Source organism: Pyxicephalus adspersus, chromosome 10, assembly GCF_032062135.1.
Source record: "Pyxicephalus adspersus chromosome 10, UCB_Pads_2.0, whole genome shotgun sequence".
NCBI classification, from domain to species: domain Eukaryota; kingdom Metazoa; phylum Chordata; class Amphibia; order Anura; family Pyxicephalidae; genus Pyxicephalus; species Pyxicephalus adspersus.
In genome coordinates this window covers 19,926,702-19,952,490 of record NC_092867.1, presented here as the reverse complement: position 1 = coordinate 19,952,490, position 25,789 = coordinate 19,926,702, and the positions used below count along the sequence as shown (strand labels likewise).

Sequence of the window (25,789 nt, the reverse complement as noted above, 5' to 3'; positions counted from 1 at the left end):
TGGAAATTAAAGGACAGAAGTATTAACCAGTAACCTTGTCTGTTCCACTCTTTGTACTCCGGTTACCCATGTGCTCCCCTTGTTCTGTGTTCCACCTTTCTGCTTTTAATTTTATTGGACCCTTTTTTTCCCCTGACTTTGCCTTCTAAAGGTCTACCCTGACCATTGGCCAGACCTTCATCTGGCTCAAGGGCAACCTCCGCTATTGTGTCCAAGGCCTGCAACCTGGTGCATTAACCTGTAAGGTCTATTGATCCATGCTGGGTGCTCTCAATATCGGTGATCCCTCACAATTTATCTGTAGTAGGAGAAAACTAACATCAACTCGAGACCGAACAGACCAAACCTTGCAGATTCCTGAGCAAATACAGGAATGACACATTGGTTTACAGATTTGTCTAAATTATACATGTGGAGTTTGCAGCATAAATGTGAGCCATAGGGGCTCGGTTGTAAACAAGTCCTATAAAATATGAAAGCTTTAGAATCTGTGTTAGGTTTGTTTAGCTAGCTAGGACTTGCTTAGAGACATCTCCCCTCATTTTCTGTCCTTCTGACAACATTTTACTAGACAGGAAGTGGGGGGAACTCTCCAAAAGCAAAGAACAGAAAGAAATGTAAAGCCTTACTTTATTAGTGTAGGGGTATGGTGCTAATAGCTGTATCCTTAAAAGTAAAAAGAATAAGAACATTATTTCTATATATGGTATGTTCGTCCAAGTATAGAATGTGTAAGTTTAAACAAGAGTAGCCATCAAATTATATTATTTATCTGCTTGTATTTCCCTTGTCTAGTGAACCCAAAAACTACATTGTGTGTCAGCTGTGAAACTTCTCCAGATTTATAGTGTGAGATTACTTTGTTGGAAGGTCTCATCCTCATGTTTATGCCCTACTTTTAGCCACAAGGTTATTGACTCTGCAACATTCACCAGATTCTAAATAAAATGTGACTTGTATGATTCCACATGACAAGCTTGTCCTTATCTATAGACTGTTAAATGACTTTAGCCTTTGGGGCAAAAAGTTATTTACCTATACAGTCCTCAGTCTGACGTATAGTAGTTCGCCTGGTGTTCATACTTCTATGTCTATTGAATATGCACCAAGAATGTGTAATCTTTTATGAAAAGGGACTGCCTTGTTTAATTTATTTGCATTCCCTTGTTGAGAAGAGTTCATTGCACTGTACTACATGCTGTGCGTTTTAGCTAAAAAAAGACACACTTCTAACATTATTTAATGTAATAAACAGACCTGTAGACCTCTCTGCTGTTTGCTTTTGTGGTGTAGAATTCATGTTTTTTTGTCTGCTCTAGTTTACAAGTAATACTTTTCATGTGTTTGGGCAGGTATTTTTTTGTTCTCTCTCAGACTCTAGAAAAAAAAATTTTGTAGACTTAGTATTGTTGAAAACTGTCTGCTCTCCAGAATTTTGCAATAGTCATGTGCTCTGTTGCATACTTTCTGGTTAACACAAACAGGAGAGCATAAATTAGGAACATGTCCCGCTTTTTTTTTCTTTGTGTTTCTTGATAGAGAGCATGTTGGATTGCCTTGAATGTTCATTATTGTTGACAATGAGCCCCATCCATCTCTTGTGAAGAGTTATCATAAGCCAAAGCAGCTGTTCGGCTCATTATTATCTGCTGGTTCTGCCGACCTTGCTCTAGGGAGTTTGAATTGTCCGCCAGGTTTAGAAAGACACGCATAACCGTTTGCCATGTATTGCACTTATGTCATGAATGGGTTCAGTGGCTAAAATGACCCTGTGTAAATTGACTGCCAAAAAGTATAAATCTTTACACTAAAAGATATTCCATTAATGTGGTTCTGTTCTTAAAATTTGCGTATAACCTAAAGCAACGGGGCAAACAATGGCATTACCAAACCACCTATTGCTTTTATATTGTTTCTTTACTTGAATATTTATGCTACTTTTGATTACATAATACAGTACAGGTAGTCCCCGAATTAAGGACATCCGACATACGGACGACTCCTAGATATGAACAGGGCTTCCCTGCTCGTTTGGGGCAGGAAGGAGGCTGGATGGGGGGGAGGGGCGGTTTGCATGACTTGCCGAAGAAATCTGCAACATCTTCTAATTCTATAATGACCAAGACAAACTCTGCAGTTGTTTCTTTTTGCATATCAAAGCACAGCTTGCTCCAGAAGTTATTGAATGTCTAGGCTCCATAAAGTTTTTCTGTGCTTGTTTTTTTTGCTTTTTGTGATTGACTCACAGTGAGGATATTATATATATATATTATACAGTAACTGACACCACACTGCCTAATAATATTTTGAGACAAACATCTGTCCTAATTGCATTTTTTAAAATAATATACCTGTTCTGATTTACATACAAATTCAACTTATAAACAAACCTACAGTCCCTATCTCGTATGTAACCCAGGGACTACCTGTAGACACTGAAGGAAGATGCCCATTAAACTTTTCTCAGTCGAACAGTGTGCAGTGCCTGTACTGGGGCCTTCACTGTACCTAGGCCACAATGTAGATGACTAAGTAAGATCCTGTTTCCTCTTAGAAGATAATGGATTTGAAACTTGGAATGTCATATGATGACACATTCATGCAAGTAAATAGACACTTTAGCTTAGGTTTAAAAAAAAAAAAAAAAAAAAAAAGATAATTAGATGGGAGGACAAAGGGAAGCGGGAAGATGAGATGCCTAAATCTCGCGTATTATAAATTTCAGTATTTTCTGCAAACTGTGTTTATTATCAGGTGTAGAATGGGGCTAGAAGTAAGTGTATGGCAACTTTTTTTTTTTTATATATCAAACTTTCACCTTAATTTGACAGCTTTGATAACTAAGTGACCTCAATCAATGTCTGCAGGCGAATGCCATCATCATTAGCTTGTATTTTGCTAATCAGCAGTTTTTTCCTTTATATTTTTGGCACACAGGAAAGTTGGCCCATGCTGGCCACACTCTATACAGATGTACAGCATGCTTCCAGTTATGACGGCACTAAACAGATTTATAACGCCCAACTATAACGGCACGCTGGCAATGGGCACAAAACCGTTAAATACAGGACAGACTTTGGAGAAAACCCCCTTATACTTGGACATTTACCAATTCTCTTGCTAGTTGATGTTGTAAAACATATTGTCTAAATGGAAATATTGCAGAATAAAAAAAAGGGAAAAAGAAGAAAACAGTCTTTCTTTTATAAGATGCTGGCTCTGCCTATGATGAAAAACCATAATGTTTACTCTGGAACAATCTACTCTGCCTTTTTTATTCTGACATTTTCCAAGTAACGTTTTGCAACACACTCATTGGAGATGAAATAAATAATTTGTAGAAGTAACTGACTCTTCTACAATGTTGGAGAGAAATATAGAACCTTCTTGTGTCCCTCTTTTGTTTATACTTTGATCTGAATTTCTCCTTCATAAAGGGCTCTTTATTGCCCATTATATCAAATCTTGCAAAGATGTACATTGGCCACCTGAAGATACTAATTTACAATAGGCCTTTTACATAACATTAATATGCAAACCAACCAATTACCTAATTCATCTATAACAAGTGTCATTGTTTCAAAAAAGTTAATTATAGCTAAATATAACCAAGATATTGCTTTTGTGACCTTTATCTGTGTACAGCTGAATTCCAGTCTAGTCCTAGTTGGTAACAAATAGTGAAAGGCCCTAGTCCAGTTCTAGTACTTAACAGATTTGTATTGTTGGTACAGGTACATTACATTGTAAATTCCTGCAAAGTCAATAAATGTAAATTATATATATTTTGCGTGCACGGTTACAAGTATTGAGTGTAATGTAAGTAAATAGAGGAAAGACATGGAAATCATTGTGTGGCTTTTAGAATATTTGTAATAACTACTGTATTCATGTCTTTCTCTTTTTTTTTCATATCTAGAGCCAAGTGTGGACTTTTTCACTTGGCTGTACGAAATGTACCAGACAATTTATCTGAGGGGTACCCCATCATGGAGGATACACATACTTTATTCATTTAGACAGTGTCTGAGCTTTTGCCCTTTAGAGATCTTCACTTTGATAAATAAATGATAAATTGCAACTAGGAGGATAAATTCTGACATCTTGTGACCTTGAAGCTGCTTCAAACTCAGATTGTTTCAGACAGTTTGACAGGAAAAGGTTCATATCAGGCCATGAGAATACATCACAGTTCAGGCCAGATCAGAGTAGAGCTCAGTTGAAATATAGATTAGTTTTTATTTAAACTATTCTGTCTAGTCTTAAAGAAAAAGAATAACATTTACTGATTTATTGGCCCTAAAAAAGAGTGTCTGGCATTTCAGTGAGATTTAGGAATACTTTTGATACCCAAATTTGTTGGTGCCCACTAATAATTTGAGCATTAAAATGGCTGCATCAGAAAGCTTTTTGTTTTTCAGAAGTTTACATCAGGATGTATAAAGTGCTTTGTTCTTGGTTTTTAGGAGTAGCTCCACCTTCCTGACATATTTGGTATGTTGTTTGTTAAGGCAAACCTGGGATTAAAGTATTTTCCTGAGGCAAGCAACATGAAAGCTGCCATTGCTTAGTTGTTTTAGAGATGAAGAGTTCAGCGCTTTCATCCTGATCCTGGTTTTTCTTCTAAGTAAGCCATTGAATTGAACACTGAGCTTGAATTTCACACTAATTCATTGGCTGCTTGATTTATTAGTAAATGTTTTTGTGTTGTTTAAACAAGTTTAAACTTTGTTAGTCTTGATGACTTTTTACTCTTTTATGTAATATGTTAAATTTGGTTTTGTTGTTTTGTTCAGTGGACCCACCCATTTTTTCACAAGAAAAACCATATGTGAAAACATTGATATTCGAAGTTCCACAATAGTAGTGATACTTTTTTTTTTCTTTTATTGTGAAAAGTTTGGCATAGGCCTGAAGTGCCTAAATGTCCAGTCCAAAACAGTTTATTTAGCTTTGGATAGCATGTGGAAGTATGAGAATCTGCCATATTTTTACCACTATCCTTTAGGCTGAATTCAGACTAGTTGTTAAAAACCGCTGCATTTTCTGCTCCCAGGTGCACACTGGCCCACTGATAGGTGCATAGAAGTAGTATTAAGCGGTAAATACTAGGTTTTTGCAGACAAAGTGCATTTTTTATATCCAAATAATATATATAATGACATTATTTTTGTAAGCAGTTAGAGTGGATGCTGCATGTATCTGAATAAGTGAGCGTCAACACTACAACTAGCAAACATCTGGATAAAAAAGAGAGAAAAACAATCCATTCATTACAAAATTAGCTTTTTAAGGGGGCAGATAAATGCAGCTAACCACAGCGGTACTACTGAACTGCTAGTCTGAATTTGGCGGAAGTGAGATTTCTATTCCATTCGTGTGTAAGTAAAGAATATGCACCGAGTTCTCCCCAGCCCCCTTTAGCTGGGTGCACCACCCAGCTGTTTTTAGGTGGTTACTGAAAAGTTGGGTCACAAATACAGGGACTACCACCCTACTATAGCTTATTCCCACCCAACTTTAAAAAATTTCTGAGGAGAACACTGCTTCAAAAAGTGAGGGCCTACAACAAGGACACAGATGGTAAGAAAAGCTGATTGTTTTTTTTTTTTTTTTGTTGTTTTTTTTTTAAATGACTCTGTGTGGCTTTTTTCCATGTCTGCCTCTCTGGTGAAACTGTTGTCACAGTAAGGGTCTGATTTAATACAGCTCTCCAAGACTGGTGAAGATGGACCATTATGGAAGAACCCGTGTAATGTAGCAAACCTGAAATGGATATCAAAATCATTTGCTAATCTTGGACCTGACCCATTCCAGGTTTGCTGGATCCCCCAGGATCTCACATGATAGTCTATTTTCTCCAGCCTTGGGGAGCTTTTATAAATCAGGCCCTACATGAAGGGAAATCTCCCTAATAAAGCCAAAAAAGCAGTAAAACCCAACTGAAATTCTAATCTTTTGACTTTCTATCCAAAACAAACATTGGCTTTAAAAGCTCTTTAAAGTACCATGACAATATGTTAAATCCACACAGGTATTGTTATTACTTCCCTACTTTTTAAATTCAGATCTTTCAGACAGAATACCTGCTTTACACCCTGACATAAAAAGTCTGGATCTGCGGATGCAAGTACAGTTGTAATTGGAGAGGAAAAATGGTAGAGATCGTCAACTAATCATAAACGGAGGGTCAGAGGAGGAGAATCTACAGATGTACAACACCAGTTTAGAGATCTGCCTAAAGTTTTTTTTCTTTAATCTGATAACTTCATTAGGAATTGCATTTATTTGAAACAGTAATACTCTTACTTTCACAGTTGCACAATGATCAACAAGCAGCTTTTTTATTAAGTTTTTTTTTTTTTCACTGATCTCGATAAAGTTGGACTAATTCTGAAAACAGATGTCCCCCACTGACTGGTGGATACATTAAGTCTACCGCTAATAATTCTGGAGCCGGTTTGTTTCCCACTGGTACAAGGAAGAAGCCAGTCATTTTAGATGCTAAATTATTGCAATACAGAGCTCATTCTTCACGTGACTAGTTCATCTGGAAGTACCGATGGCTGGAAGGTATTTTCTAAACTGCGCTTACTAAGGAAATATGGGTTCACATCTGTTTAACAGGCCTTTTCAGGATACAAAAGAGAATCAAAAATAGATTTTGTTCTCTAATAGTTGTCAGAACATGTTTGGAATAGTTGCCTAATATGATGGGATTTGTTGTTTACCAGTTGTTAAGAGAAAACATATTAACTCTGCAGGCAGACTTACTGACCAGGGGCCCCTACAATTAGCACCCCAGTATAACCATCAGAAATATGCATGAAAAGTTTAATGGAATTCTAAATATTCAGTAGTTCTTGAGTAGTCATTCTGTATGAGATGAACTGTATAGTAAAATAAATACAAATTTGGCCCAAATCATATTTTTTAAATTTGGTGATCTGAGACTGTTAAAATTTTGGAATGTTCTGGCTATATGCTACTAGCAACAGGATTTTCTATTTCATCTATATAAAGGCCCCTTTTGGTTTCCAGATGACCTAGCTCAAGCTAGTAATGTACACACTTAACTGAATAAGTCACCCAACTGTGAATGCAATTTTCTAAAGCATAGTACTTTGGGAATTCAAGTCCAACTAAAAAATAACTGAACTAATTTGACCCATTGTAATTATTGTAGTTATTGTAATTTTTCTTTACCATATTACTAACAGGGCTTCATATTTTACTGACAATGCTGGTCCCTCGCTATGTAAAGTTCTTATTAGATCTTTGGAGATTAGATGCCACATTTTGTCATGTAGACTCTACCATTTATACGTGTTGTTAACAACGGTTATATACCTTAATTGGCTTTAGACACTGTTGCTTTACTAGCACAGCAAAGAAAATTTCCCCTAGAAAAGTAAGGTGTGCCAATAGAGTTGTTGCTACTGCTGACTTCCTTCTGAAAATGCTAGAAACCTGCTTGAGTCACAGACCTGAAACCAGCATTTGGTTAGTAAATTCCAATTAAAGTTTAAACTACTGATCCAAAGAACTGTTTTGGGTCAGTAACCCTTGTTAGCATTGATGTTTTTAGATCAGTGACAGCTAAGCAAACATACATAAAAAATATAGTTTACTACAAATTCATAATGTAGCTTATAAATCCACAGGTAATGAATGATAACTTGGAGGTTTCATATATTGGATAATAAATATGTTGGTACCTTGTTCGCAAGCTTGGGAGGACAGCGGAAATCACAGGCAAAGGTTTAGCTGTCCATCTGCCAAACAAACTAGATTTATTTGCTTTTAGGCAAAAGTCTGTAGATTCTACTCATTCTAATGCATTAAAGGAGTTCCACATATAGTTCAACAGACCAACCACTGGAGCCATCCTGAGATTTTTCAGAATGGCAGGAAATGCTTAAGCAGTACTTACATTTCATAGGCTATGGAGGCATAGCAAGGAGAATAAATATCCTAAAAATACAACTGATTAATACAATTGTTTGAAATTGCAGACAGAAAGGCCCACAATAATTTCTTTATTGGGGACCAGTGTATGGAACGAGATTGGGAATTTATAGAGAAATTCCAGACAGGAAAATTACATTTTTTCGCCAACCCTGGAAATTTGTTGTATTGAAATGAATGTAGTTCAAAGACAGGGTTTTCTTTGGCAACAATTTTTAGTGTATTCAGCAAAAATCAATAGTACATTCTCATAAATGTGAAACAACAAACAATGTAAACATCCACAGTAAAAATTAGAGGAGTATTTCCTCCTATCTAGAGGTCATTTACCTCCTATGCTAGACTGAGACCAACTATTTTATAATGCATAGAACATATAACATATACGTATTTCTGACGCAGCTTTGTTAAGCCGACACGTTTCACCCAATCTAGGCTTCCTCAGGGGTGATGCTACGTATGTTGATGTTCAAAGCTCTGTTTCTTGAAGGCATCTAAATGTTAAATGAATATATTAAAAATCTGTTACAATGGTATATAGATATTTAGGTATTTTTTTATTCCCTATTGTTTTATCTGATTAATACAATTAAAAGATATGAGACCATATCACAGAGTTGTGATATCACATATCACAACTGTTTGGGCCCTGCCAGCAGCAGAAATGATTGACAGCTTTGTTATCCAGCTGATACACCGATACCTGAAAAGGAGACCAATCTTGATGTAATCCTGACATATAATTGGTTTCTGTTGGGCAGCTTTTAAATAGACAAATCAATGCAGCTCCGTAATAAATACTACATTATTAAAAACTTTTTTATAAACACTTGCACTTTAGGTATTCAGCAATGATTTAGTAGCAGCCTCTTACAGTACAGCAGAGCTTTAAGAAGAGGAGGGAGAAGCTGAACAATGAGACAGTAAATTGTGTGTCAGTTCAAGAAGCATTCAACTGGAAAGAGAGAGCAAAGACACAAGATCATTATTTGCTGCTCATTCATTTCATTCGAACGCCTAAGGAAAGTGATTGTAAGTAGTAGTGACAGTCTGTCTTTCTGATAACGACTGTAGGGCAGAGCTTTACAAATCTCAAGATGGAATACACTGGAAAACCCTTAATCCTTTTGGCAGGTATAATGGTCAACTTGTATTTGTATTTGCCTGCAGTTTAGCTTCAAATAAGCCTGTATCTAAACGTCAGTTCCTTAATGCCTGTCTTTGCATTGTATAGCTATTTTATTTTTCACTACAACTTTGTCATGACTAATTGAACATATGTGTTCCCTCTTACACAATGGAGTATAGAACCATTTCCACTTCCTGTAAAACATTATCCATACCTATAAATGAACATTCAAACAGTAGCCTTTATGATAAATATTATTTTGTCCAATTTGGTGATTGGTCCTGCTAAATGGTAGGGCTGTGGCAGAATGGGCACAAATTATAGGCTACCATTTAAGCAGATTTATAGTTGTGGTTAATGGCTTTGTCTTTTAGAAGCTATCCAATATACCTTAGGAAATACTCACTATGATTCAGTACCCTTAGTATGAAGTGCAAAGGTGCTGCCATGTTTTTTTTAGGATTTCCTGTGGGAATGTGAATTGGGCACTTACTAAACATGGTATCTACTTTTTGGAGTATTTTCTAATTTTCCCAGACTAAGCAAAGCTATTGGTATTACCTGGGAGAAACCACAAAGCCAATAGTGTTTCCCTAGCAGCCGGAGAACTGTACATGTACAATATACCTTATTACTTACGTGTGGGTACAGCCATAGTTGCAAATTGCTGTATAGAGTTACAGTGTGAGTGAAAAAAAATGCTGGTGTGAAACTCCTCTACTAGAGTCTGTTTCTCTCCAAGCAGTTGTCTACCTTTCTACGAAGGGGAGTTTGCCTGTTATTCCATATTCTAAATCTGCTGTCTGCATTTAATATTTTTTGGGCTGTGGAAAAAAATAAAGAATTTAGAGAAAACCAGCAAGGGGGAATAATAATATATAGCGCGTGTTGTGTCAAATGAGGACAGTATTATTAGCATGCTGAGGCAGGAGTTTTCCCTTAGCCGTACAGAAAATAAGCGGTTCCAGTCATTTTTGGCAGCAAGTAAGCTGCCATAATCACTATCAGACAAGGTACTACAAATAAAACGGTGATACTTGAGAGTTTTGGGAATGTTTTTAAGGCTGGCCCCTTTTTGAGAGTCTTCGGCATAGTGCTGAGTTCCCCCCAGCACGAGCCAGGCTTATTAAGTCTTCTTTCCATAAAATAATCGTGTAAAGTTAACAGAAGTTTCAAATGGTCACTAACCCGCCAACTCATCTCTAGGAAAATACTAAGAGATGCCATGGCTGGATTTGAATTGGAATACTTTATCTTGCATTTTGTATCAGAATTCTAGGAAATCCTATAGCACAGAACTTTATTTTATGGATTCAGCAGAGAGAATAGTTTTCAGGACCAGGCACTGAGGTCTATTGCAGGGCTGGGCACAGTCTGGTTTGAGTGATTGTTTCAAGTCTTGGCCTTGGATTCCTTACTTTTAGGAGACTTGAGCACAGCTGTTTTTCAGCTGTAGTGGGTAATTTCAATCTTGGTTGGACAATCTTTGTTAGTGTACTACAAAACCTCATCCAGATTATAGTGTTGTAGCTCATTTAATAAAATAAACGGATGGTACCCTTTCCTAATTTAATCATGCTTTCTACAGGTAAGTTCATCTTCATAAAAAACATTTTTGCTAGCCACCCCTCTATAGTAACACTCTAATGCTTTTTAATCTGGAGAGATAAGAGAAAAGAAATTATTTCATTATTTGTAGCTCTCTAGCATTTACTGCTGGTTTTGAATTGCATGTGGTGATGTCAGCAAGGGGGCTTGATCATCCTTAATCAGACCAGTTATAGAATCTGTCCCAATCACCACTGAGCTTCAATAACTTCTGAGTTTTCCAGAGTCTGCCTGTGCCACCTTTCTGCTTCTTGCATTCTCTTTCTCTAGAAAAATTAGACATTATTATCCTGGATACCTTAAAGCAGTGGTCCCTAACCATTTAGAGCTCGCTGACCACTAAATCTGCACATGCGCGGCCCGGAGTCCTGTGTCACTCAAAGGGGAAGAAACTTTGACGTAATAATGCCAGGACCCGCCCACAGAGTTGTGTCCAGCGGGCGGGGTCCTCCTCCTGACTTTGCTGGGAGGGAGAACCAAAATTAGAAAAAAAGTTGTCTCTGTCCAATCATTTATGGACCTAACTGTATGTCAAATTACTGTTGCAATCCATTGTGATTGTTTCCAGTGTTAGATGTACAAAAGAGCGCTGTTTACATAGCATTGTTCTGTTTAATGAGGAGAATAGGGCTTTTTATTTTATAAAAATAAATATTGATAATTCAATTTTATCATTTGAATCTAAATTCCCCAAATATTCTAAACTGAAGTCTCTAGTTTATTTGCTTTCACACCACTACTAAGACTAGTATTTATGTAACCATGGTTCTGGTTTTTGGTTCCATGGGTCACTGCACTCTGCATATATTTGAAGATATATAAAGATTTATATTACACTTTTTTATTTTATTTTAGTAAACTTTATCTAGTATGCTCAATATTGAAAAAGAAAAAACATGTTGCTTGCTTAAATTCTATTTTTTTGTTTGTTCTTTTACATACCGGTAGAAAGAGTTGGAGAGTTTATTTATTGCAATAGCTTGTATTTTATATCTGTCGGCTTTGAGATATGTGTTGGCACCAAGTGTAACCCACTTTTTTTCTTTTTTTTTTTTAATATTGAAGTTATCAAGTGCTAAATCTATAAGCTGTCTTGGATTCTCCTGGGTGCACGGGGACTATCCAATTTGCCTCTTGCTTCCAGGTTTAAGATTTATGATGTAGGATATATCCAGGTATGCGGTCTGTGTTTCCACTTTCCAGTCCAACAGCATCATAGATGTTAAGAATAAATATTGGAAAAACACATCACCTCCAAGCCATACTGATGTCTTTCTGTGATATGCCCAGTATTAGATTTTGTACCATAGATCTTTTTTTTTTCTTTTGACCAATACATTTCACACATAATTTACATCCTTTTTTTCCCCAATATCTGTTCATATAAATGGAGATATCTAGCAAAATAATTACATGCAATGCAACCACAGCAATAATCTGTACAATTTGTTGCACACATTTTTTTGAAACTATACTTTTATGAATTCCCTTGTGTACAATTTAGGGGCAAGAACTGTTACACAAAAGTGTGTGACTTTCACATAAGTTTTTATTGTGTTTGCATTGCAGTGAAGAATCCCACTGAGCTCTGCATGAATCCAAAATGACCACATAACACAATCCCAGAAATATAAACTCTTACTGCGGAAAAAACACATGCTATTTATGGAGTCCCTTTGGCCCTAGCAGGCACACAGAAAGAAGTCAAATGGGATCCATATGTGGCCACTCATCTTTCTCAGCATTCCTTAGCTGTAAATGGTGGGATGGACACTAAACGAGTCAAAATGGCCCCTAATATTAAAATTAGGAGAGGGGTCATGCATTAAAATATACAGATTTTCTGAATTATGAGATTCTTGATTTTTATATATAGAAGCCACTCATTAAACATTAATACAAAAGTGCAAGGAGATCTAAGCAGCTCTGTCAGTAAAATAATTTTTTATATATTGTGAGGGGTTATGCTCAGGATCGCCTTTGCTGGGGTCAAAGGACACTTGTCTGATTCATCCAATTCAGATCACACACTGAGGTAAATGTGTTAAGCTGACTAGTCAGGTTTATTTGAAGGTTGCAGATAAAATAACAAAAATAGCAAAAGAAAACCTCGCCTGTCCGGCACTTACTATGCATCTGATGTTCCTGTCTATCAGCTGGAGGGCTTCTTCCTGTCAGCTCCAAACAAAGCTTTCAGCAACCTTCTGCTCTCTTTACAGCTCACTCATCCAGACTGACTTTCTGAGACTCTCAGCTGCCTGAGTCTCTCCAAGCCAAGCTGAGCCCGCTCAGACCCCTGTCTGTGTCTCTCCAAGTTAAGCTACTGACTGAGCTCCTGGCTCTGTTATATCCCCACCCTCAGTGCTTCTTCAATAATTATCTCACAGGGGAGAGTCTTCCACCTGTTACTTCACACAGGAGAGGAATCTTGGGCAAATATACCTCACATAAAAGAGGAATCCTGGGCAAATATAGTTGTTTTTGTTGTCTAGACTTAACCTATAACCATAATGTATATCTTCAGATCTGAAAGCACCCCTCTGTAGTTTTACCCTACGATTAAAAGTATATTCTATAGCTTAAGTTTACATTTGATCAATTCAACCCAAATAACTGTGAAATAGTAGTGGAATAATTTATCTGAAATAACATTAGATTGTGTCTTGGTTTTCTACGTATAACTGTACGCTTTTTATATTTGGGCTGGTAAAAAGACTAAGAAGGTGCATTGCAGCTCCACAGGTGCCAATTTATGATGCCAACATTGAGGATGATGAATGATGAAACCAACATTTTTCTAATCTGCCTGACCTCTATTCCTCTAGTTGAGCCTCACCTGGTAGCACATGTAGGTAACGAAAGAAAATAGATGGTTACCTAAAATATTTGGTTTAGGAAACTGTTGTCATATGTCTATGGGCACCAGTAAGCTCAAATGAAGTATGCAAGTACCTGATGTAATGTTTATAGGCCTCCGTCACTGCCTCCATCTTCCCTCCAGCTTCCTCCAGATGCTATTTTGTTTTTGAGCTTTCTTGATTGGTCAGTGTGGGATAATGTACCTCCCATGCATTGTATATCTTCTCTGTAATAAAAAACTTTATTTTTTATTTTAATTGGAATAGCTTGTTTTTAAAAATGGAAATCAATAATTATCAAATTTACTTATAAAGTGTAGAAAAGTTTTACAATGATTTTGCCAGTATTGGAGAGAAGCAGAGGGCTGGGGGGACTAAACATTTACGTCATACTAAAAAGCCTCACTACATGGTCCCTTGTGCCTCATTAAAAAGGCTCTGGATATGCTAGGCCTGTACTGTACTGTGTCCGTACTAGAGCATAACTCGTATGATTTCATCATTTTGGCTCACTTAGCTCTACTGTTAGTACAGCATACTGAATTGTAAACGCCTTAGATCACTGGAATGTAATGAAACCTCAGCTGACAGTGAAAGTAAGCACACAAGTTGCCTTGTATGAGGCATAATTATAATTTGGCACACTGTACTCTGATGCAAACTGTAAGGAATGAAAGTAGTTAGGGTATGTATATTTCAGTAATGTGTATATGAATATGTACCGGTACATTATTGAAGCCAAATACCGCAGATAGGGTATCCTATACTTTTCCATGCCAATCCTGATAATACATCTGACAGAAGGTTACATAGACGTTTTCTCCTATTGCCCCCTCTCTTATGTTACATCTTTGTTGCATTTCCTGTGTAGTGAAAATCTGATCTGATACAGTGGCATCATCCATTTTATAGGATAAAAATTATTTTAACATTGGGAAAGGAGAGGTGATGTCATTGTATCTAGACAAGGTTTTTGCACAAAAGCAATTTGGATTCTGATTTTGAAGAAGTTTATTTAAGTAGTGGCTATCCAGGGATTCCCAGTATGAGAAAGAACAACAAGGAGCCTCCATGCCCAGGAACTTTTAGGTAGGATAGCAAGAAGAATGGCACTGGTCACTTTAAAGCAATAGTCACCAACCTTTCGGACCCCTAAATCTACCGAATCCGGACCGCACATGCACAGAGAGCCGTGGGTCACTCAAAGGGGAAGAAACTTCCCCCGGAGTGACGCCATGATGCCTGAACCCTACCCACACGCTGGGGAGTGCAGCGGCCAGAGCTGCGGGGCACCAAAATTTTCTCCGGTTGGTGACCGCTGCTTTAAAGTATCTGTTCAGCCCAGAGCCACCTTTTGTGTTAGAGACAGAAACCACATTCTTACTGCAATAGTTGTCTGCTATAGCAGAATTTAGTAAACAGAGCTGTTTTTCAGGAAGAGCCTACTTTACTTTGTCCTCTGTCAAGTCTGAATAACAGATTTTGGTCAAAATAATCGTTAACAGCTCTTCATTGCATCAGTTTATGTATCGGGAAGTAAAAAGTCCATGTTAATAGAGTCAGCTGAATGTCATTTGTGTTTTTTTCCCCAATTTTTAATTATATACAAATGTTGAGCAGTTTGTTAATAGTTTGATTTTTAAAAACAAGAACCAGAAAAGCAGATCTGTTTTCAATAACTTAATTCAGACAAATAACTGTTTCCAATGTGCTTTTGGATGAGTGAAGCAAATACATTTATTACAGAGATAAACAATGAAACAGCACATTTAGACGCTGCACTAAGCTTTTAAATGTCTTAATTTGGTTGTGGGTAAGAGCCCCCAAGCTTAAATCTGAATTGCAGAGAAGCCACTAAATACACAGGTGAAATAAATAAAGAAAGCTGCTTTATCTTTCAAATTATTCATATTTCTGTCAATCCGTAAGACATTACCAGTCCTGCCACACAACACAGCCTTGTCTGGCAACAGAGGGCACCTGATCTTTTACTGCAGCACTTTCACTTACCGGCCTCTTTTTCACCCCCCACCATGTGACTGTGAAATACAAGGCAGGCAACTAATACGCTTTTCCTTCTGCTCCCTGTCAGCATGCTACTTGCACTGCAACACAGTGAGGACCAGTATTCAAACTTGTGCTGATTCATCTTTTTCCACTTAAACTCCCTCTTCCAAATGGCTTGCTTGAAGAGGCTGATAGGAAGTTAAATTCAGATACTTAACAAAAAAATGGTACACCAAAAAAAAAAAAAAAAAAGTCCAAAACCACACAACATACATCTGCTATTCAACCAGGCTTTATTGCTCACAGAGATCAACTTCGGCACGTTTTATCTTCCTGTGAGGATTAATCATAAAGTGAAAAATGAATGATGTATCCGTCAATATGGCTTTAACGTGTGTCTATTATTGGCTTAGAATGCAGCTTTAGGTTAATTTTCCTTAAAAGAAAGTTTGGAACTGCCATGACTTCCTTTTGTTAGTTACCTGGCTGTTACACTCACCCACAAGGTTTAGTTCTTTCTTAGTCAATGATTTGCAACAACTGTGTCTGCTTTGTCTGCAGGATTATGGACCTTACTAACGTTGAGCACCTGGGGCATGCCCCTCATCTCTTGCATGAGTGCCAACATAGCTTCCAGGGGGTCCACAGTACAATTTCCTTTTTGTTTGCAATATGCTTTGATCTCACCAATTTTTCTGTTTGTCTTGTGTAATATCTCCCCTAAACCACACAAATTAATTAGCCACAATGCAACAATCATGGTACAACATGGCAACTGTATATCACAATTCTCACAGCACCTATTTTTCTCTTTTTGTCAGGCTGGTGGTTTGTCAGCACAGCAGAAGAGCAAGGCTGGGTCCCTGCCACCTATTTAGATTCCCAGAGTGGGTCCAAAGATGATTCTGAAATAAACACATCTAAATCTGGTGATGGTAAGTATACATTTAAAATTGGTAGTCATTCATTTAAAAGGTAAACACTACAGGGCTCTAAGTAAAGTTGCACAATTTTTAGGAACTGGAGGTCATACATTCTACTTTTGTAGTTTTTTTTTTTTTTTTTACTAGGAATGTTTTTTTGTTTTTGTTTTTTTACTCTAAACTTGTTAATTAATTGTACACAAAAATTATTAATTTCTGTTTATATTCCATTGCCAAGGACGCATCCCTTACTTCTCTGGCAGCACTTGCTCCTAACTGGAAGTTTGTTTACATTTGTACACCAGACTGTCTGCTTCTTAACAGATATGTACATTGGTGGATCACATCTATGGGCTTAAAAAGGTGATACCCCCCAACAACCTTTCCCTGAGATGCTTTTCTAGGCTTACCTGTCCCTCTGGGGTGCCTGGCAGGTATCAGAATGGAGAATGGCAGGTGGTGGGTGGATTTTGCTCACTTCTGGAGTCTGTGATCACCCTAAAGTTGCTGGGAGTCCAAAGTTGACATACGGGAACTATTAAAGTCATCATATCTTGATACTTGTTGCTTGCATTACGATTTTTTCAATGTTTTTTTACCTGTGTTTTTGTCCAACGCTCTTTCTACCTTGTTTGATGGAGTCAGCTGATTTTAGTCACCCATTTTTCGCTTTTATCTCTTGGGGACCTAAATAGTGTTCCAACTATGACTCCATCCAGTTTCTGTACACTTAAATTATGTTACAAAATGGTATACTACAGTTTTTTATGTATATGTAATAGCAAAAACAAAACCACTTGCCTTTGTTTTACAAACAAAGGTACAAAAGAAACCCTACATTTTGGGTCATGCCTGAGTATCCAGTGAAGTAATAGTTGTGGGTAGACTGTTCTTCTATATTTATGTACTGCAGAGGGGGACTAGCTGTAAGTACATAGATGCATATCTTACACTACAACTGTACAACTCCGTCTAAAAGAAACCCAACTGTATGATGAATTGACAGGATACCATCAATATTTTGCTGCAATCAAAGACTTGTTTTATGAAACTTCCTTTCCTGTATGAATGAACTTGCAAAAGCTACATTAGCAAAGTATTGTTTTTTAGGTGTGTGGAGGATATACACATCCAGTTTACCTAACCTATTGCTTGCTTCTTTAGTTTGCACGGCTGCTCTCTCCATATGACTTCCAGGTTATGGGCCCTTTGCATCCTCCTTTTAGTTCAGTATAGTGAGCAAATTTGCTGGTTACAACCGCGTTCGACCTAAATGAGTATTTACCCTTGTTGTGTTTTTGTTACTTTAGCTATTTTTTAAAATCTTAAAGCATACGGGGTAAGGAGGGCTTACTAACATGCTTTTAGGTAAAATATACTGTTTTACCATCTAAACATTGAACACAGTCAGAAACATGATTTATGTTTCTTCTTCTATAATGCAAGTGTATTCAACTGCAATATATTTATATAAAATATGTATTGCAGTTTCTTAATCCTTAGATGTGGGGCACCATTAGACTTTATGCTAAATATTCCTGGCATGTCAAAAATTTGGCCTTTTCACATCCTTTGATACAGATACAAATGTTGATCCCCAATATTACCTTATGGGTGTGAGATTTTAAGATCAGCAGAAATTCGGAGGCACATTTTCTTGTTCATACATCCCAAACTTTTTCCTCTTTAAATGTGGTCTAATTTTATTACTTTATTTCATGCATGATGTTTTATATATAAACCCATGATGAGAATAAATGTATTGTCACTCATATACCATCTCAGGCCATGTATTTTTGAAAAACACATGTGCTCTTGCCAAAAATGTTTGGAATGTTCTTTTTGTATAACCAGGATATCCATTCAACTTGATCCATTTGTTCATCATCCCATAACTTGTGTGAAAATACAATTCTTATGTTTTAACTTCTCACTAATAATGACATATTTACCATTATTTCATGTAATGTATCATGGTTTTTTTTATGATTTGCATACTTCTATTTTATGTTTGTCCCCTCATATTTCCATTCATCTTCTTCGTTAGTAACTAAGAGACGCAAGGCTCACCTACGACGCTTGGACCGGCGTTGGACGCTGGGAGGCATAGTCAACAGGCAACAGAGCCGAGGTGAATAACTGCATCATTAACACATTTCACTTAGAATAATAAAGCTGTTGCTTAACCCAGATAACGCTTCCAAAGCAGTTTTATGGTGTGGGATTTCAGAAACATTTTGCATTTTTTTTTCAATTCTTTCTAGCTTGCTCACACGATACTATATTATACAATTTGCTGTTTTACCGCTTACCTATTGCAGAAGATTTAATCTAATGGTTAACCTTCGCAATATGCTGTGTCGAGAATCCAGCATGCCTCTGAGCTCCAGATTTCACTGTGCTTTCTTCTATGCTCCTTTTTCTGCTATGGACTACTCCATATACACTGTGATCTGCTGTAATGATGCTGACAGCCACGGTACACTTTCAACCTTTTTGGATTTACCTACTATCTACTGTCTGCATCCACTGATTCCTGCAACAGTTACAAGTACAAATTCAGATCCTCCATGATCACTATATGTTTAATATTATTGGCAATCATTCCTGTTAAATGAGACTAAGTGGTTCATGGGCTAATTCTGCTTCTGACAGTCATTGATGGTAGGTCATGACAAATCTCATAATTGATTTTGTATAAAGCTGTGTTCATACATTTCAGAGACTGTGTGGAAACTGGTGCTGGAAACAAATCCATAGAACAAATACATTTATGCTTTTGTGTGTTTATCAGTTTATTTTTATTTAAAAAAAAATGTATAGTATATTGTGGGCTTAAATAAAAAGGTATTATGGCACACATCTCAAACATATTTGTAAGAAAAGCATATATAAAATAAACTTATCCAATAACTGCCCTTTTGAAGACCTAACCATGTTTTAATATTTGTATCGAGTTAGAAAGGGATAAAGCAATCTGGTGGATTTATACCATATTAAGGAATCCATTTTTGTAAAACTATAATCTTGTTTCATTTTCAGAGTATGATACTAAAATAATTAAGACTTGTTGTACAATTCATGCTGTGTAGAAGAAAATCACTGAATACATATGTCTCATTTTACCACGGCTAATATGGTACGGAGATTATTAATTTGCTGCATAACATTATTTTTACTTATTTATTTTTTGAAAGCGGATTTCAAATTGCTTGTGCATTTGTATATAATTCATAGCCCTGTGCTTTTTGTAAAGCCTGTGGTGCACTGATAGTAAAATACTGGCTTTGGTTAATTGCGCAGAGATTGTCCTTTGCACCCACATCCATAGTCATAGCATACACACAGCTTCCTGATTAACAATTCCTTGCTTTGCTTTGTTTTGCCTAGCAGAGGACTAGAAATGTTCCTGAAACCACAGCTTCCAGTTGTGTATAACCCAGCTCCCTCTGGAGAAGAGAATGTTTTTTTCTCTCAATGTAAAACATCATGGTAGGGAGATGTAAAAACTCTGGGGGAGAATGCTGACTGAGGGAAACTATTTGAGAAGAAAATATTGCTGCGGTCTGGAAAAAGACAGTTTTTAGTTAATGCATTTATGGGATTGAATTTATTTTTTATAGTATTCAGCATCTTACTGTTTAGGAAAAATGTTCTTGCATGCCAGACTACTCTGAATAAATGCACACAGATTTATGTACATTTTGTGTATATACGTTGGTTAGCTGTGGCATGTATCCCAATTAGTAATGGTACATGCATGTATGTGGAATGGAATGTATATAAAATGCATAATTTGGCCAAAGCTAAGCAGGTCTATAGCAATAATGTTTCTTTGAGCCAATTTTTGTTTTTACAAATGATACCATATGCATTCATAACAAAATTAATGTTTGCTGATAGCAATCTTTCCATTAAACAAGCTGTGGAATTTAACACATAATATGAGAAGTGTTCATATTATCTTTATTGACTGATATAGCCCAGATCTCTTTTATATCCAATCTATTACTGAAAGACCTATAATTCACTTGATTGGAATATTACATTTCATTTTCTTGACTTGTGTCCTAAATTTTGTATTTTTGCCCTCAATTTACTCCCATGACTTAGCTAAAGTAAAATTTACTTTCCCAGTTGTCTAATCTGCTACCATAAAAACACAGTAGTACAGTACATTCCAATGATGTGAGATGAGAGGGACACACATGTCAGCACATAGTGGATCTGATTTATTGAAGTTCTCCAAGACTGACTATCATTGGAGAACCTTGGATGATCCAGCAAACCTTGAACAGATTTCCCAAAAATATGTTTCAATCTTGGACCAGACCCGGGTTTTCGCATGATAGTCTATCTTCTCCAGTTTTGGCGGGATTTAATAAGATCCCATACATAGAGAAAGAATACCCTTATCATGTCACCAATAATTTGGACAGTGAAGAATGAACATGCTCACTGTTTTCTTTACTAATTTTCCTTTAAACTGACTTTTCAAAATGACAAATGCAATCATTTAGCTGTTTGATAAAAGGTTAAGTGTAGTATACCACTTATAGTTGTTTGATAATTCATTTTTATCGGCTGTCTATGTATTTGAACAATAATTTACCACTTTTTAAAGAAAAAAAGAAGGATCAGGTTCTAAAATGGGACACTCCCTTTCAACAAGGGACATTTGGGAGATAGATAATATATTGACTATACAGTTTTCCTGATATCATCTTGACACAAAGTCTCCTTGCTTTATTCTTGTCACAATTACACTATAAAAACTGCAGACAGACAATTTAAGTATACAATTTTGGGACCATTTTTTTAGGAGCGTAAGTGTTTTCTAATGATTTGGACCACATTGTGTGTTTTTATAAGACTTCATTGTTTATTTCCCTTGCCCTTGCTTTGCTGATAGATAGAAAGCTCTCCAAAAACATCTTTCTCAAAGCATACAGGCAAAAAGTAAAATATGCTTAATGAGTATATACCTGGTGAGTTTGTTCATATAAAACTTTGTAAAAACTGACCAGAAGACATCCAGGCACTTGACAAACATTCACCAAATAACTACCAGAATATTTTTTGTTTGTAGAGTTTCCTTTAAGACTAAAATATACTTTTATTTTAACCTGATGGGTTTTCTATTGAGCGCAATTGAAATGCACAAAAACGCATGTCTGTTTTGGGCACAGACGCAGCAACATGTGGCATGACACATTAGCACAAGCTGTTGTGCATTGGTATCCAATGCACTTTGGAATACAGCATCTGCCTTTGAAATCTGTGTTGCTGTTTCCATCTACTGATTTTGAAGCAAAATTTGTTTGGGGAAGGGGGCTCCAAAATGAAAAGGTGATTTGATGATAGCAGTGTATAGTATTTCAGTCTGTGCACTTGTCTCAAGTAATCCTCTGTACATCAGCATGCAGACATGGTAGAGGGGTAGGAAGTAGGTACTATATATCAGTCAGGGTTTACTGCAAAACATTTTACAGTGATCCTAACAAATAAAGCATCCTGATTAGAAGAGGCTAGCACCAGGTAATACTATCAGTAATCTGCTATCCTTTGCTATCCAGTCACAATTTTTAAACCAATCACAAAATATTGCTTTGGTAGCAATGTAAAAAAATAAAACTCTTGTAGTATCTGCGTTTAGTAACGAATTTACAGCTATGAATTTAGCCATTTTCTATACCCTTCGAACCCTTTAAGATGGATTTGTCCAATACTGGATTGCCAAAAGGCAAGAGAGTAAAACCCTCAAAGTTTTCTTAAACATTTTCGGTAAGCTTTTTTGTTTAACCTACATGATTTTCTACAAAATTATAAAACAATGTTAAGTAAATTTAGAATAGTTTACCAATACATATTTATAGTGAGTAAAAAACAAAAATAGTCTAATAGCCAGTCCTAAAACCGTGAGCACATCTGCCTCTCTGCCCTACATTGGGTGATTTACTTGAAATGTCTGCAGCAGTGGTTTGTTATTGGAAGCGTTCCATTGCATTGTTCTCAGTGCTTGTCACCAACAGTCTGTATTCTTAACAAAGCACGATCTGCACTCTTTCCTTTTCATGATTTAGTTAATACTTGAATAAATACCAGCTGCTTACATTTGTGCTTTGTAAACATTTTAAAATAGTGTGATTGTGAAACAGGATCTTGGTTAGAATATTTGTAGAAATTTATTTTGTGCTTTTAAAGAATTAATTTCAAGTTATTCGGTTGACTTGAGACCAAGAGGCAGTGAAGCACATAGCATGTAAATGTAGAGAGGAAGTATATCTCTTGCTATGTATATTATATTAGCAAGGTCCTACAATAGGGTTACTATGGAGTAGCTTGTGTAGCTGTATTGTGGTACAGCATTAGAAATCTTGTGTTTTTTCATGTCCTTTAATAGTAAACTGCTTCCTACTACAGATAGTCCCCAGGTTACATACGAGATAGGGACTGAAGGTTTGTTCTTAAGTTGAATTTGTATGCAAGTCGGAACAGGTACAGTATTTTAATAAATGCAATTAGAACAAATGTTTATCTCAATATATTATTAGGCAGCGTGGTGTCAGCTACTGTATAAAATCCTCAGTGAGTTAATCCAATGTGGGCCTAGACATTCATTACCTTCTGGAGCAAGCTGTGCTTTGATATGCAAAAAGAAACAACTGCAGAGTTTGTCTTGGTCATTAAAGAGTCGCAAGAGATTGCAGAACAGCTCAGTCTTTAAGATCACCCACATTCCAAGTCCAGCTATTTCCTTGTTTCTGTACACTGCTGCTAGATGTTGATTGCACTACCATGCCACACAACATGTGTAGGGCTGGGGCTTTTTTTTTTTTTTGAGCCAAGCTGCTGACATCACTGGAAGTCTTCACAGATTCCACTTCATAAAATCAGGTACTTACTACTCAGGCAAGAGCAAACTTTTTTCTGGGTTAACCAAAGCAAAACAAAGTAAAAATTTTATGGAGCCTAGACATTCATTAACTTCTGGAGAAAGCTGTGTTTTGATATGCAAGTATGTCTTGGAGTTACAACTAAAACACTTCTTCTGCAAGTCCTGCACACCAACGAGCAGGGGAGCCCCGTTCGTATTCAGGAGTCATCCTTTATTCGGGGACTACCTGTATAAGCTGCCAATATTTAAGGAAGTGTAAAAAATTAAAGAAAACATTTAGTGTTCTATTTTCTTTAAAAAAAAATCTCATTTCCAGGACTAGAAAAATGTTTTTCTTTATTTTTTTATTCATACTCTCAGACTTTGTGGACTACACTTCAAACTTGAACTCAATACTTTCTATCCCTGAATTGGCTTACTTGTATTTTGTGGCCTGAGCACACTACTACTACTACTACTACTACTACTATTATACAGTATTTACATAGCGCCAACATATTACGCAGCGTTGTACAAAGTCCATAGTCTTATTAGCAGTCCCTCAAAGGAGCTCACAATCTAATGTCCCTAGCATAGTCATATGTCATTACCACAGTCTAAGGTCAATTTTGGGGGGGAGACAATTAACTTATCTGCATGTTAACTGCAGTGATGAAGACTTTGCAAAACTTAACTTGCCTTCACATTGGAAGAACACAAGCAGAATTGGATGATGATATGGTGGTTATACATGGCTTTCCTAGGTCAGGTTGTGGTAAATATTCAGTTGCTGTATCTAGTTCAGTTGGCCAGTGGGGGTATGTTGATGTTATTTTCGAAGACCTATTTCTGCTGTAAATATTTTTTCTTCTTTCTTCTGTCAAGATACCATAAAACGTAACAAAAAAAAAAAAAAAACAGAAAACTGTCCTTTATGTGAAAACTGCAATTAATACATAATTTCTGTTGCTTTTAGAAGAAAAATATGTTACCATACAGCCCTATGACGGCCAAGGGAAAGATGAAATTGGCTTTGAAAAAGGTGTCACGGTGGAGGTTATCCAGAAGAATCTGGAGGGATGGTGGTACATAAGGTAAGTGAAATTTGAAATATAAGCAGGAGAAAAATGTGTGCTCTGTTAAAGGTTTCTGATTGATTTTGGTGTACCTCATGCCCCCACTTACAAGAGGCTGCTGGAATTACTTTTTCTGCTTTTTCTTACATTCATGACAGTAGTTAGAGGGATTCATTGAGGTGGGATTCATTTTTACATATGGTTTTCTTCTATGTGTACAAACAAGTACTTCTGTCATTTATACACAATGGAGACAGCTAGTTTGCCATGTAAGCAAATTCTGTAAGAAATTGTGTTCTATATTCCCCTGCCTCACTGATTAAATGTTCATCGTCATAAATGTTTACACATTTTTATTTTTTAGTTATCAGCTGCACATTATGGCTTTCCTTTAGCTATGTGGTAATAGCTCTGTAGTTAGCTCTGTAGTTAAGACAGGCTTACAGGTTTATCAAACTGTCTATAAACGTAAATATTAACAGAACAAAACGTTTTTTATTTTTTTGGATGGATAAAAGATTAGATATACATTTTTCATTTTCTCTTAGTCTTGCATAGTATAATGCTATCTCCTGCTTTCTTTTACAAGCCCCCGGCTCTTTTCTGTCGCCAACAGCTATTTGCCTGGTTTACAGTTTCTGCTTGTATAAATTGTAAATGTTGGCTATTGTACAAGGGATATGGGTAAGTTTAGTGAAACAAAACATAGCAGAAACCTGAAAGGTTTGTTAAGCAAAATACCTATGTTTATAGAAGAGTGTCATAGTGTGTTCAGAGATGAACTTGGCAAATCCATGAAGATGTTTATCAGACCTGTAACTCCCCTACCCTGGTTTGTATATTTAAAAATTATTGAACACATAAATCCAGGCATGTGCTACAACTAAAGCCTTTAGAAACATTTAGTATTTACATTTCAAATATAAGCATCTATAGCAGAGGTAGGCAAACTCCGGTCCTTAGGCCAGATATGGCCTAGTCCGTAGTTTGTTCAGGTCTAATTCCGGCCGGCAACCCGCGGCGGAGCTGGAATAAACTACCAGAGCCGGAGCTCCGGATCCGCATGCGTCTTTTAAGCCTCTGTGTTGTGGCTCCCTTTCCTATTTATCACAGCTGGCGTTAACACTTTCGCCGCTGAGGTAAATAAAATAGGGAACCTTCCCTCTCCTCCTTTTGCATTGCAGAGAAGAGGGATTTCCCTTTAGGTGGCGTTCCTGGTGGGGGTGGAGCCATTAGGGGGGACTTGAGAGAGAGTCCAGCCTAGTGCGCTCCTGCCCACCCCTGAAATGGCCTAGTGGCCCAAAAAGTTTACTGACCTCTGATCTAGACTAAGGGTTTTTAAA

The 25,789-nt window shown here is 36.8% G+C and overlaps 1 protein-coding gene across 4 annotated transcripts in view; it reads left to right on the top strand.

The window, feature by feature from the left end:
- Positions 1–25,789, top strand: part of SH3PXD2A (SH3 and PX domains 2A) — a 155,535-nt gene that overhangs the window by 121,357 nt on the left and 8,389 nt on the right. For 2 of the 4 annotated variants that reach the window (XM_072424313.1, XM_072424312.1), the window contains 3 exons: positions 16,392–16,505; positions 18,541–18,624; positions 24,347–24,464. In XM_072424313.1, coding sequence (XP_072280414.1) covers positions 16,392–16,505; positions 18,541–18,624; positions 24,347–24,464 — 316 coding nt within the window. The remainder of the gene's footprint in view (positions 1–16,391; positions 16,506–18,540; positions 18,625–24,346; positions 24,465–25,789) is intronic. The other 2 variants (XM_072424314.1, XM_072424315.1) reach the window with 1 other exon arrangement.